Raw genomic sequence first — 12,084 nt, forward strand, 5'->3', positions numbered from 1 at the left:
TAAGTTAAAGTCCACAAATAAGTGTGTAAGGATTACCTGCTTGCATAGAGCATCCATGGATCTCTGATAGTACAAAACTGGTACATTTCTATACAAGCAAGGTAGATAATCTCTGTAACTTCTCCGACTAACCTCTCCTGTTTCCCAGTTCTTTTGTTCTTCTTTTGGTCTAGTTTTTAATGATTATTCTTATTCTTACTTGGTGGTTAAAAAGGGACAGATGATAAAATGCTCAGAAACAAATATAATAAGAAATATGCAAGACTTGTCTAAAGAATGTTACAAAACTTTATAGAGGAATATAAAAGAATACTTAAATAGAATGACAGTCTTGATTCTGTACATAACGTCTAAAATTTGCAGATGTATCATTTCTCTCTAAATTTATATTTGTTACAAATTCGGTTAAAATCTCTATTACTTTTGTTGTTCCCTGACAGAATTTTTCTTTTAATTATTCTAAGTTAATCTGGAAGCATGAAAGAATGAGAATAACTAAGAACTTTGGGATAAAAAAAATAATGAAGGGGAATATGCACCCCTATTCAGTCAAGCATATTAGAGGTTAAAATAATTTAAATGGCATAAGACTGGAATAAGGAGAAATAAATGAATTTTAAGAAGCTGATAAATAGACTTTAATATGTATGACAACTTAGAATATGATGGGATCTCTAACTAATAAGCACTAGAACAATTTATTTGGGGGGAAAAGTTATATTATTACTTCATACTAAACACTAAAAGTCTCTAAATTAATGAGGTAAATGTTTTAAAAAGTATAAAATAACTAGAGAAATATATAAGCAACTGTTTAACTGCTCAAGTTGGAGAAAGGCCTTTCTTAAATGTAAAATCAAATCATAACGGAGAATATTGATTCAACTATATAAACATTAAAGCATTTTATATGATGCCTCCTTCCCCCACAACAAAAGAATAACGACAAACTAGCAAAAGTATAAGCAACAAGCATAGTAGACAGTGGGTGGTTGTTGAAATGTAAAGACCTTTAGCAAATTGGTAGAATAGACAAAGAACATAGATAACTGACAAAAGTAGAAACATATTGGCCAAGGGACATGAAAACATTAAATCATTAGTAATTAATGAACATAAATATTAAAATAACATTTCTAATCCATTAAAATTATTAAAATGTATCCAGTGTTGGCAAGGATTCAGTGACTGAGCACTCTCAAACCTTGCTGGTAGAGGTGGGTTATTGGATATGGTCTTCTAGTCCAGAAATCTGGCAATATCTATCCATCTTGGAATTTATCCCAAAGAACTGATTCATTGAGTAACTTATCAATACCAAATAAAACCAAACAGAAGAAAACCTGAAACCACTTAACTATCCCTGGGTGTTTAAATAAAATATGGTATATTCATATGAAATACTATACAATCATAAGTTATGTTTTAGGTGGTTAACGATCTTGGGAAATATTCAAGATCTGTTTTAAGTGGGAAAGTTTAAGGTCTACTTAGGGGGGTGGGGCAGATCTGTAGTGTGGGGAACAACACCATTGGCCCCCTAAAGGTTCACTGAAAAATCACTGACATGAGGCAGATCATTAATAGGAGAAAAGACATACACACTTATTTGACGTGTATATACAGGGGCCTTCAGAATAAAGATACAGGGGAAATTGTTCATTTTTATGCATAGGTTCAACAAAGTGTGGACAGCTGTATAGAAATGCAATTGGACAAAAAGGGTATGATCTAATGCTAACAGGCTGAGTGGGGGAACCCAGCAAGGCCTATCTGTCTAGCTTCTTCTTGGCCTGTCTTAGCATGCATTCCTTCCTTCTGGTGTGGGGCAGGACCCTTTCTGGAATTGGAGGTCTTGTGACCTGTAGTCAAACAAGGTAGGTCAGATAATTCCTTTATGGCCAGTTTTTACACAGAATAATTTTAGATTTTATGGCTGGCTTTTGGGAAAACGAGTTCTGGTTTCTAGGACGTGCCTTGGGCAAGAGGGATTCTAGTTTCTCAGGCTAGCCGTGGGGGAGAATGGGACTGAGAGACAGGAGGACAGGAGATCAGAGAGAAACTTTTGCTTCTGAGGCCTTCCTTTTGGGGTACTGTTTTCTAAGCCCCATCATTGGCTTTGGTTTTATTTTATTTTTATTTTTTTAGTTGAAAAGTACATTTTTGAGTGGGAAATATATTGGAAAGATATCCCCAAATGTTAAACAGTTGTCTCTGGGTGTAGTGAGTTGGTGGACAACTTAAAATTTTTCCCTTTTACATTTTATTTAAAAATTGTTTTATGACATATATTACTTCTAAAATAATGAAAAAGAAGACAAAAATAGGTCTAGAGGTTCTACTACTCAGAGATATAAGATATCCTACCAGCACTTTAGGGCTTCATAGATTAAATTTAATATTTGAGTTTATACTGTGTGAAGGAACAAAAAACCCTATTTTCAATTTGTTTAGCGATTAAAACGGAACATTCTGTAAGAAAGGCAAAACCAAAAACCTCTATCGATAGAGGAGAGATGCCAACTGGCTGAGAGGCATGTTGTCTCAGGAAGGGCATGTTGTTTAAGCTGAGCCGGGTGGGTGGGTGAGTGTGGTAGGAAGGGGTTGGGAGGCGGCAGGGCCTGGGGGAGGGGTTGGCTCCAGTGGAGAGTTAATAGGGAGGCGGTGGTCACCATGGGATCATGGGACTGGGGAGCTGGAAAAGTCCATGGCTCGTGATATGTTCCAAGATTGCCAATGTTTTCATCACCAAAGAACCTATTTCATAATCTTATTTCGAAAGGAACAAATACTTGGGGAGATTTTGGCCACAAAATAGCCATTAACTAATAGTCCCCTTAGCACTCTTCTATTAATCAAAGATATATATCCTCCAATGTGATCTTCCGAGTAGCCTAAAATATGCTGAAACACTGAATAGTTCTTTCAGCTATGAGTAAAAGAACACGTGAGCTCGTGAGCCTGGTTCCTATCAGGCTGTGGTGGCTTTCTGGAAGTCTGGGACCCTAACCTGACACTTTCCACAATGAGGAAGCTGAGGCCAAACCCAAGGGGGTTATTTGACTTTGAATCCCAATTCTGCTTACTGTGGGCAAACTTTATTTTCCCCGAGGCTGAATTACTTCTCCCTTACCCCACAACAAAAAATAAAAAAAACGATCACTACCTCCTTAATTCATTAAGACTGTTATGGTAAACAGTGTATGGAGCCAACAGGGACACAACAATATTAATTTCTTTCCCTATTTTCTAGGTTCACAAAAAATAGAGGCAGAGGTAAGATTTAAACTCAGCCTCTGGCTCCCTCTGTAGAGCTCTTTCCACTGAGAAATTGTGTCTTTAATGATCTGTCTTGGCTTAACTTTTTTCCAAAAGAACAATAATACATTTATTGGGTTCTAACTAGATTAGCTGCTTAACTGGTAGAATTCTCCAGATTCTTCATTTCTTTCCATCCTTGGTTAACTCTAATTTTTAATTAGTTAATTCTAAAAGCAGAGATAGATAAAATTCTGGAACTTTATTTTAAAACAGTAAAAGCTGCTTATCCTGTTAAATTTGATTTAGCAGACTTGGGCATTTTTTTCCCTAAGCAAAGACAAACATTTTTACTTCAAATGTAGAAGAATCTGCAAATGTCCACCCAGCCATCCTTTATTAATTTTGTTTACAAAATAAACCTGCAACAAATTTAAGTAGGCTTCAACAGATTATTTTTGCTATCTATATTTTCAATATCCAATTCTCAAGATTCCTCTACTTTTTTTTCCCCCCAAAACCTACCTTAACATTGAATGAATGATTCCAGTAACAAGTTGAGTACAAAATCTTCACACTCCGAGAAAATGTTTTTGTGTGAAATGTTTGTACCTAGGATGAGATGCTCTCTGGTTTTGCAAATCCCCAGTGTGTGGCAAACAGGCAAATTACAGTGATCTGAAATGAATACTTGAAAAACAGTAACAGTTGATCATTATCTGCCTCATTGGTTTTATAGCAAATGAGCCTACCAGGTTTGTGGGTACTGTTGAGTGGTCTTGAGTCAGAGACAGAAGGGGCCTTGGGGATTACCCAGGGCCAGAAGAACTCCAAGCTGCCTGCCAGTTCTAACAAAATGAGCATTAGTCTGTGGATGGAGATTGGAGAAGATCAGTGTCTCTTCATTTGAGATGAATTTAATTCTGCATTATTACCCCGAACTGCCACTGTTTTCCAAATAGGAAATCGTTCTCAAGAAATAATATTTCAGGTATTTGCCATTTTCTGCAGATAATCTCATACTTACCCTGGCATCTCATCTATATATGCATTTTTAGGCAATTATTTGACTATTGGAATGTTTCATGTTGGCATTATACGATTTTTTTTTTTCCAGAAAACCTTTGTGTAGATCAAGTCTAAGGGTAATGGTCTCTATTTTGTGGTTACCCACCCGGAAATAATTGAAGTAACTCAGGCCAGAGGTGCACATCCCAAGTTAAAGGACAAAATAATTGCTCTCCTTTTAATTTTCATGCAGGAGGAGAAGTAATGAGAAAGGAAAATGTCTGCCTTAAACATGAACAGCAAGTTCTTTGGCATATTTGTACAACCAGTAATTATTTATGTCAAATAGATCGTTCAGGTTCAGAGTTAAATATTTTCCAAAGCTCATACCTGAATAGCTTTTCCCCAGATCTTTTCGTTCTTTTGACATATACTTTAACACCTCTTCATAAACATAATCATATCCAAAGAAATGAGTCACCAGAGTTGATACTTGCCTCCTTTGGGAGAAGAATCCTGTATTGCCTCAAATGGTTTGCGTAATCTGCCCTCAGTCCTCGCCAAAAGCAAACCCTTTCCTCTGTCCCGCTCACCACCCGGCTGCCTGGATCCTGGCCAGCTTGATGAGGCGCGGCCATCCCAGAACTGCTTCCTCCAATATCTAACTACTCTGAGAGGACCACCATTTTTCCTCTCCTACAGACACAAATGTTAGGGTTGTTGCTGATTTTATTCCCCACCCCGCCCCCACATTCCCCGCCACATAGATTTGTCCAGTCCTCCTCTCCTGAACGCAAATGCCATCTCTTCCTCACCACTGATACTCTTGCACATTCTATTTAATTCAGCTTGGTTCTTTATCTTTGAATTTCCTCGCTACCTGTGTGTAGCCCAAATATGCTGCGTTAAAATTGTATCTCATTTTCATATGTATCTTCATGAGATTCAAAGTTCTCAAGACAAAGATGAAGATTTCAGTATCTTCTCAGGTATAACACCATTGACCCTCACCCTCAGCGAGCCTCTTCTGCTTTCTTCCAGATGGAGATGACAGTTATCTGCCTTAGCCTGTTCAAGGGTATTGTGAGGATCAAGTCACGTATCATATGTAAAGAGCCTTTAGACTGTGAGGAGCTATGTCAATGGCAACGAGGTTATTCCGGTTCATTAAAAATTATGTCAAAGCAAAATATCTTGTTTCTATAGAACCATAGTAGTGTCCTTGCTGCCTTCTGTGAAATAGCTCAGGCTTTGTGCTTATGTCCTTCCATACGATGAATTATGCAACTAAAATGGGAAAGCCTAATCAATTATTTGACTAGATGAAAACTCATATTTAGAAACATTTCTGAGTAGCATTTGCATGGTGAAGATTTATAACATTTTTAGTTAGAAATTATTTCTGAATATATACGTTAAAAATGCCTAGATGATATATCAACATATGCTAACAGGAAGTTGTAGATAATTTCAGCAGTCCTTTTTATGGGTATCTGTATTTCTAGACCTCTCTGCAATGTACCTATATTAGTTTCATAATTTGACAAAATTAAATGTTTATCTACTTTATCCAACTCTGAGAACACCGTCTTCTATTAAAACACTATGAAACGAAGCAAAGTTTTGAAATATTGGAACTTTAAAAATTTTTTTTAAATATTTTAGGTTTTTCTCATGCTCATAGTAATTGACTAAAATGTTCTGTGATTCTGTGCTGTGACAACGAAGGAAGTTAAATTATTTGTGTCTAGTCAGGATTTAGCAAAGTATGTAAAATGTACTGAAGTATAATCACTTGCTTCCTAGTTTTGGACACTATGTGGAAATGCCCTGACTGCAAAAAGAGGAATATTTGGCAAAACAGGGGATCTTCAGACCATCCTTTGCCTTGCATGTGCCAAAGAAGACATCACCTACTCTGGTGCTTTAAATGGCGACATCTATGTCTGGAAAGGGCTCAATTTAGTTCGCACCATTCAAGGAGCACATAGTGTAAGTATTGCCACGTGGAAGTTTTGGGATAATTTATTAAATGAGACCACAAATCCCTGTATATTTTCCCCTGTTGCTTTAGAATTGAGGACTCTGCTGAACACTTCCAAAATACTTATGAAGATTTCCCAAATTACGCTTGTTCACCTAAAAGAAAGTGCATTTCAAAAGCATCATAACTTAATTAGCCTTCACCTTAACTATTGATTGGCTGATATTAGTGTTATTCATTGGCAGCAGTTTAACATAAGACTAGAACTATTTCATCATCAGTTTCATCTTACAGACCAGCACTTGTCAGACTTTAATGTGCCTGTGAATTTCCAGGGAATCATGTTAAAATGCAGATTCTGTCTCAGCAGGTCTGGGATGATGTCACTGCTGCTGATCAGTGGTCCATACTTTGAATAGGAATGGTGTAGACAACTATTGCTTTACGTCGGTTGGAAAGTAGATTTTCCTCATTCTGTATGTTGAGGTGCGTGCAGGGTGTCACCTTCACATTAGTGTCCCAAACTCTTAAAATGCAAACAGAAGCCATCGAGAATCTTCTATCTTCTGATTGTCTATTCCATAAGAAAAAGGGTAAACTGCTTACCACACTGCTCTTTTTTGACACATGTGAAAACGGTTACATTGTTATATCCACAGCTGACAAAGTGGAAACGTCCAGGAGAGTGGGGAGATGATATAGCAGGTAAAGCCTATTGTAGTGAATGGAAATTGAGTCAAACGCTGTTGGAAACGTGACAGACCTGTAGCTTATTGCCCTCAAACCGATCCCCTGTTACTCTTATTTAATAATATGAAGAAAAGTTGAAGCAGCTCTTAGCAAAAGAGCTATGAAACATTAGATCTTTCATTGCCTTGTATGTTACAGACTAATTTTCTTGGCTTTGCTAATTATCAAACAGCTCTCAAAACAATTAAAAGGTCAGTGTTGTTCTCATTCATAAAAGCAGCTGCCTTAGTAACCTAATTTCTCTTTACGCTGGTTCTTATGTCAACATTGTATTCTTGCAGCCCTTTTTAGAACAAACCAAACAAGGTATTGTCCTGTGGAAGAGCATCTTTAAATTATGAAACTATTTCACTTGTAAAAAGCATCTTCAGATGATGCTTAACACGCCAACACAAATGCTAGTTAACCTTTCAGTTAGGTTCAGGTGAAGCCTTTGTGCGCTAATTGAGCTGGGTTCCAGGCACCTTTGCCACCTGTAAAAAGTGCTTATGTTCCTAACCCACATATCTTAATTATTTTGGGCAGCCACTTATATGAAAACACCTCCATAGTTGTCTTTTCTCTGTAAGAGTCAGTTGTCACATAAAAGAATTTATTATTTCCCTATCTGCTTTAACCAAGTTATCCCAGAATTTTTTTTTATAGCCTGCCATCAGTTTAGTTAATGGCAAAGGAGCACTTGAACTAGTTTGCTTTGGTAGTAATTGTGATTATTTTTAAATTTAGCTGAGATGAAGAGTATTATAAATGACAGCTTGGTCCATTGTCAGTATTTCTACAGAGAACAGGGGTTTATTTTTGTTTTGCTATGTTTTTTAATCATCGAGATTCAACTATACTATTTAGAATGGTTGCAACACTGACTATTGCCTACTTTAATCAACAGGCTGGAATCTTTAGCATGTATGCTTGTGAAGAAGGCTTTGCCACCGGTGGGCGAGATGGGTGTATAAGACTGTGGGATACTGATTTCAAACCAATAACAAAAATTGATCTCAGGGAGACAGAGCAAGGATATAAAGGTAATATATATATTAAAATATATCTATAACTCTGAGCATAAAATACAATGTAAAGTTCTATATTTATTTCTCTCTACCCCACCATGCTGTAGCAAAGATAAACAATGTTACGGTAAAACTACTGAGGTTTCCTGGGAGATGAGATTTTTAGTGATAAAACTGAGAAGTTCCAGACAAGTTGGTCACCCTAAATGTGACTGTGTCCAGCCTTGAAAACAAATGAGAGGAGAAATGAGGCAAAGATTATTTCTTTCAAAAGATAGCTTTAGGCCAGGCACGGTGGCTCACGCCTGTAATCCTAGCACTCTGGGAGGCCGAGGCGGGTGGATTGCTCGAGGTCAGGAGCTCGAGACCAGCCTGAGCAAGAGCGAGACCCCATCTCTACTAAAAATAGAAAGAAATTATCTGGCTAACTAAAAATACATATAGAAAAAATTAGCCGGGCATGGTGGTGCATGCCTGTAGTCCCAGCTACTCGGGAGGCTGAGGCAGGAGGATCGCTTGAGCCCAGGAATTTGAGGTTGCTGTGAGCCAGGCTGACGCCATGGCACTCACTCTAGCCCAGGCAACAGAGCAAGACTCTGTCTCAAAAAAAAAAAGATAGCTTTAAAGCCATAGCTACCACAGTAGTAGGAGTTAAGAGCGTGGGCTCAGAGGCGGGGGGCCTGGGTTCCAATCCAAATCTTGCTATGATAGATTTGAGACCTTGGTCAAATTTCTTAATATCTCTGGGCCTCTGTTTCCTCATCTACAAAATGCAGATAACACTAGCACCAGCCTCCTAGGGTTGTTGTGAAGTGCTTAGGATAAGTCAGCGCTCGTGTTAGCTGTTACTACAATATATACAAGCATGTATAGCAGAATACAGAGCAGTTTATTCACATCTTTTTAAAATTCTCATGATAGGCTTATTTTTTACAGATAAAGAATTTGAGGCTTAGGGATTAAAGTGGGAAATGTAAACAGGGAAGACAAGACGGAGTCACAGCTATGTTAATACACTGAGTGAAGGTGGGGAAGTCCTGTGCACTCCCCACAGGCGGCCCCGGGGCTGGCTCTAGGCTCCTGTGCTCAGCGCTGAGGGCGGGGTGCTCAGCACCTCGAGTCATGGCGTCCACAAGATGGAAACTTCCCCACCGTTCAAGTGAAGGGGAATCTTTCCTGATGCTGAGATGAACGAGATAATTCCTGAGAGTCTTCCTAGAGGAGGACCCTGTGACGTAAGGCCCAGAGTCCTCAAAAGGCCTGAAGTGAGCTGTTACTCATCAAGGGTTCCTCCTGAAGCCCCTCGATGTGGGCTGATTGATGGTAATGTTGCCGCAGAGGTGGTTCCATGGGCCAAATAGTGTGGCCGTGCGTAGCCGTGCATGGCACTCTCTGCCTGTGTTGGGTAGATTGCAGAGGACTGAGAGAAGAAAGCAGGGACTACATATCCTTCAGGCTACCCTCCTTAAATAGCATTGGTTTCAACCAAACTTAAACACTGAGCAACAGGGAAGTGAGCTCAGTATTGTACTTTCTGTTTGTACCTGGAAGCAGCTTCTTTATGTATCTGTGAAATAAAAAAAGGTGCACTTACAGTCAGCTAACGTGAGAGTGGACTGCTAGCCTCTTACGGAAGCTCAGGATCCTGGTGTGCATATGTTCCTGAATACCAGGCACGGAGGTTGTCGGCATAGGAAGTTGTAGAATTCGATGTCCACCTCAATGTGTCGACGAGGAGATGATCAAGTCCTTAAGTTCTGTTATAAAGTGTGGGCCAGTGAAAATATTTATCCAGAAAAATATTTCAAACAGATAAAAGCAAGCACCTATAAGAGCAACTTTTTTTAAAAAAGTACAGACCAAAATGTTTGATCTTGAACCATGAAACTAGAAGCAAAACATACTTAGGGAAATGAGTTAACTTGCTAGATGGGATTATTGACCGTAAACTGGCTAAATGTTGTGGAGCATCAACCAGAAATGATGATTCCTTCTTGACAGTCACTTCATCTAACACATCCTAAAATTATATCGCATAATTAAGGTATAAATTTTAAAGTGTGGAGATTAGGCAGAAGTCATCACTAATTTATCCTGCTATGCTTTTGTGCCTGGTAGTAAGTCCTTGACCCTGGCTCTCCAAGGAGAGCACAGAGCTGGCTCTGAATGAGCATCTGTGTAACTGGGAGTTTGTGTTGATTGCACCAACTGCAGGCCCAGCTCCATCCCCAATCTTGTGTCAGTCTCAGATTGCCACACACCCCCCTTGCCAAGATAAAATCAGATCTGGGTGGTACAACAGTAGACAGGTGGAACCCGAAACAAGTCTATACCTTGTGGGATGTGCCCTGTGGTGCCTGGGCTTGACATTTGTCAAGGGAGAGATTAGCAGGCACGTTAGATGACGTTGATGGGGCAGTAGCCTGTGTTCACAAGCCCAAGGGCGTCCTGAGAAAGGGGTGGGGGTAGGAAGGAGCTCCTAGGAGAGTGGAGGGGGCGCTGCTCAGCATGGAGCCTGCCAGGTCGCCTGTTCCCTAGACATCTTAATTTTTGGAATCGCTGCTCATTATCGATACTTAATATCTTACTTTAAACCGATGTTAATACATCTTTTTTTTAAACTTCTCATGCTAAGCAATATCTGTGAAATCATAGGTTAAATATGCTGTTTTTTAATTAAGTTCTAACTATTAGTTTTTGTACACATTGCAACCCCCCCAGATATCCCCCACCCTTCAGTGGTGCCCGTGCTGATGTACTTGGCAAGCGTCACAGAAGTCCACTGTGTACCGTCACACTTCAGCAGAGATGCTGGTGTTTATTCCAGCCCTCAGTGGGACAACAAAATACGTGTCTAGAGTCCAAAGAATGACAAGCTCCTGCGTGAAGTGTTGGTAACCAACCAGCACTTGGGGAGTTTTGAGCCTGGTGGACAGGGCCACACCAGAAACTGGCTGTGAGTGGCCCGTGGAGGTGCTCCTTTGCCCTTGGCCGGGCTTAGTGCCATCATCCCACTGAAACCGGGAAAGAAACAAATTCCGGAGCCATTTTGCCCAGCTCAAAACAGGGAGAGATCCTCAGAGTAGGCCCCTGCAGTGTTCTCTGAGGCCAGCTGCAGGGGCCACCCTGCCACAGGGACGGGCTCTCGAGGCACGTGGAGGTGAGTGCCCCAAGGCCACAGTGAGGTAGGAGACCCAGCACGACTACAGAAGTTAATATACAGCGCTTGAGGAGGAGATGAAAAGTAATTGAAATGTAAATAGCTTTCTGTCTGGGCTTTCCCTTCAGCCAGGCGGTGCTGTGCCTTGGATCATTGAGCATTTGTCAAGAGTGCGGGGTAAGGAAAAGGGAAGGAAATAGGGTGGGAAAAGAACAGAGGGAGGAAAGCAGAGTGGACAGAAGACATTCGGGTGTCCTTTGTCCCACCCCGGAAAGAAGTTGTGGCCTTCTGCGTTACCTGCTCTTGGCCTCAAAAATGGAAACAAAGTATATTTGAAAGAAACAGATTCAGGCAAAGCAAAGTTAGAACTTCCTTGCTCTCTGTTTGGACGTAGAGCTACCTGTATGGACGGGTTTATTTTTAGAATTTCTTGATACAAGTGAGCTTTGCTTCCATGCTTTTGCTGTTCATGTAACAATGACTCTTGAATTCATTTCCATGGAAATACAGTGGTTTATAATTTTACTCAAACAAATAGCTTTCTAAACAAATTTAGCAGGAGAATTAATCATGGCCATGCCTCAATTCCCATGACATGGGACTGGTAGTTTTCTGTGTTGTTTAAATTTAAAAGTATTACTTAAAACTAAGAAACAAATTAACTGCTACTTACTAGCATTTGAGAATCCAAGTCTATATATAAAGATCACACTAGGTGTGCTACCTGTAAAGACTTCTGCTTCTCCTATAGACTTCTTGTAGAAGATTTATAAAAGGAATCTAGTAATTTCCGAGTTATTTTATGAAAATCCTTGTAAGAGTCACATACATTTAAATGAACTAAGATGAATACTAAGCTCAGGGAAAAAATGATATTATGGCTTTACTATAAAGAGATACTATTAATCAATTCTCTT

General features: G+C 39.5%; 1 protein-coding gene across 1 annotated transcript in view; it reads left to right on the forward strand.

Moving 5' to 3' along the window:
• EML6 (EMAP like 6) overlaps positions 1–12,084 on the forward strand; it is a 227,285-nt gene that overhangs the window by 94,961 nt on the left and 120,240 nt on the right. Inside the window, exons 5-6 of the mRNA XM_045549610.1 lie at positions 6,073–6,258; positions 7,887–8,022. Coding sequence (XP_045405566.1) covers positions 6,073–6,258; positions 7,887–8,022 — 322 coding nt within the window. The remainder of the gene's footprint in view (positions 1–6,072; positions 6,259–7,886; positions 8,023–12,084) is intronic.

The sequence above is a fragment of the Lemur catta genome, chromosome 4 (genome assembly GCF_020740605.2).
Source record: "Lemur catta isolate mLemCat1 chromosome 4, mLemCat1.pri, whole genome shotgun sequence".
Classification (NCBI taxonomy): Eukaryota; Metazoa; Chordata; class Mammalia; order Primates; family Lemuridae; genus Lemur; species Lemur catta.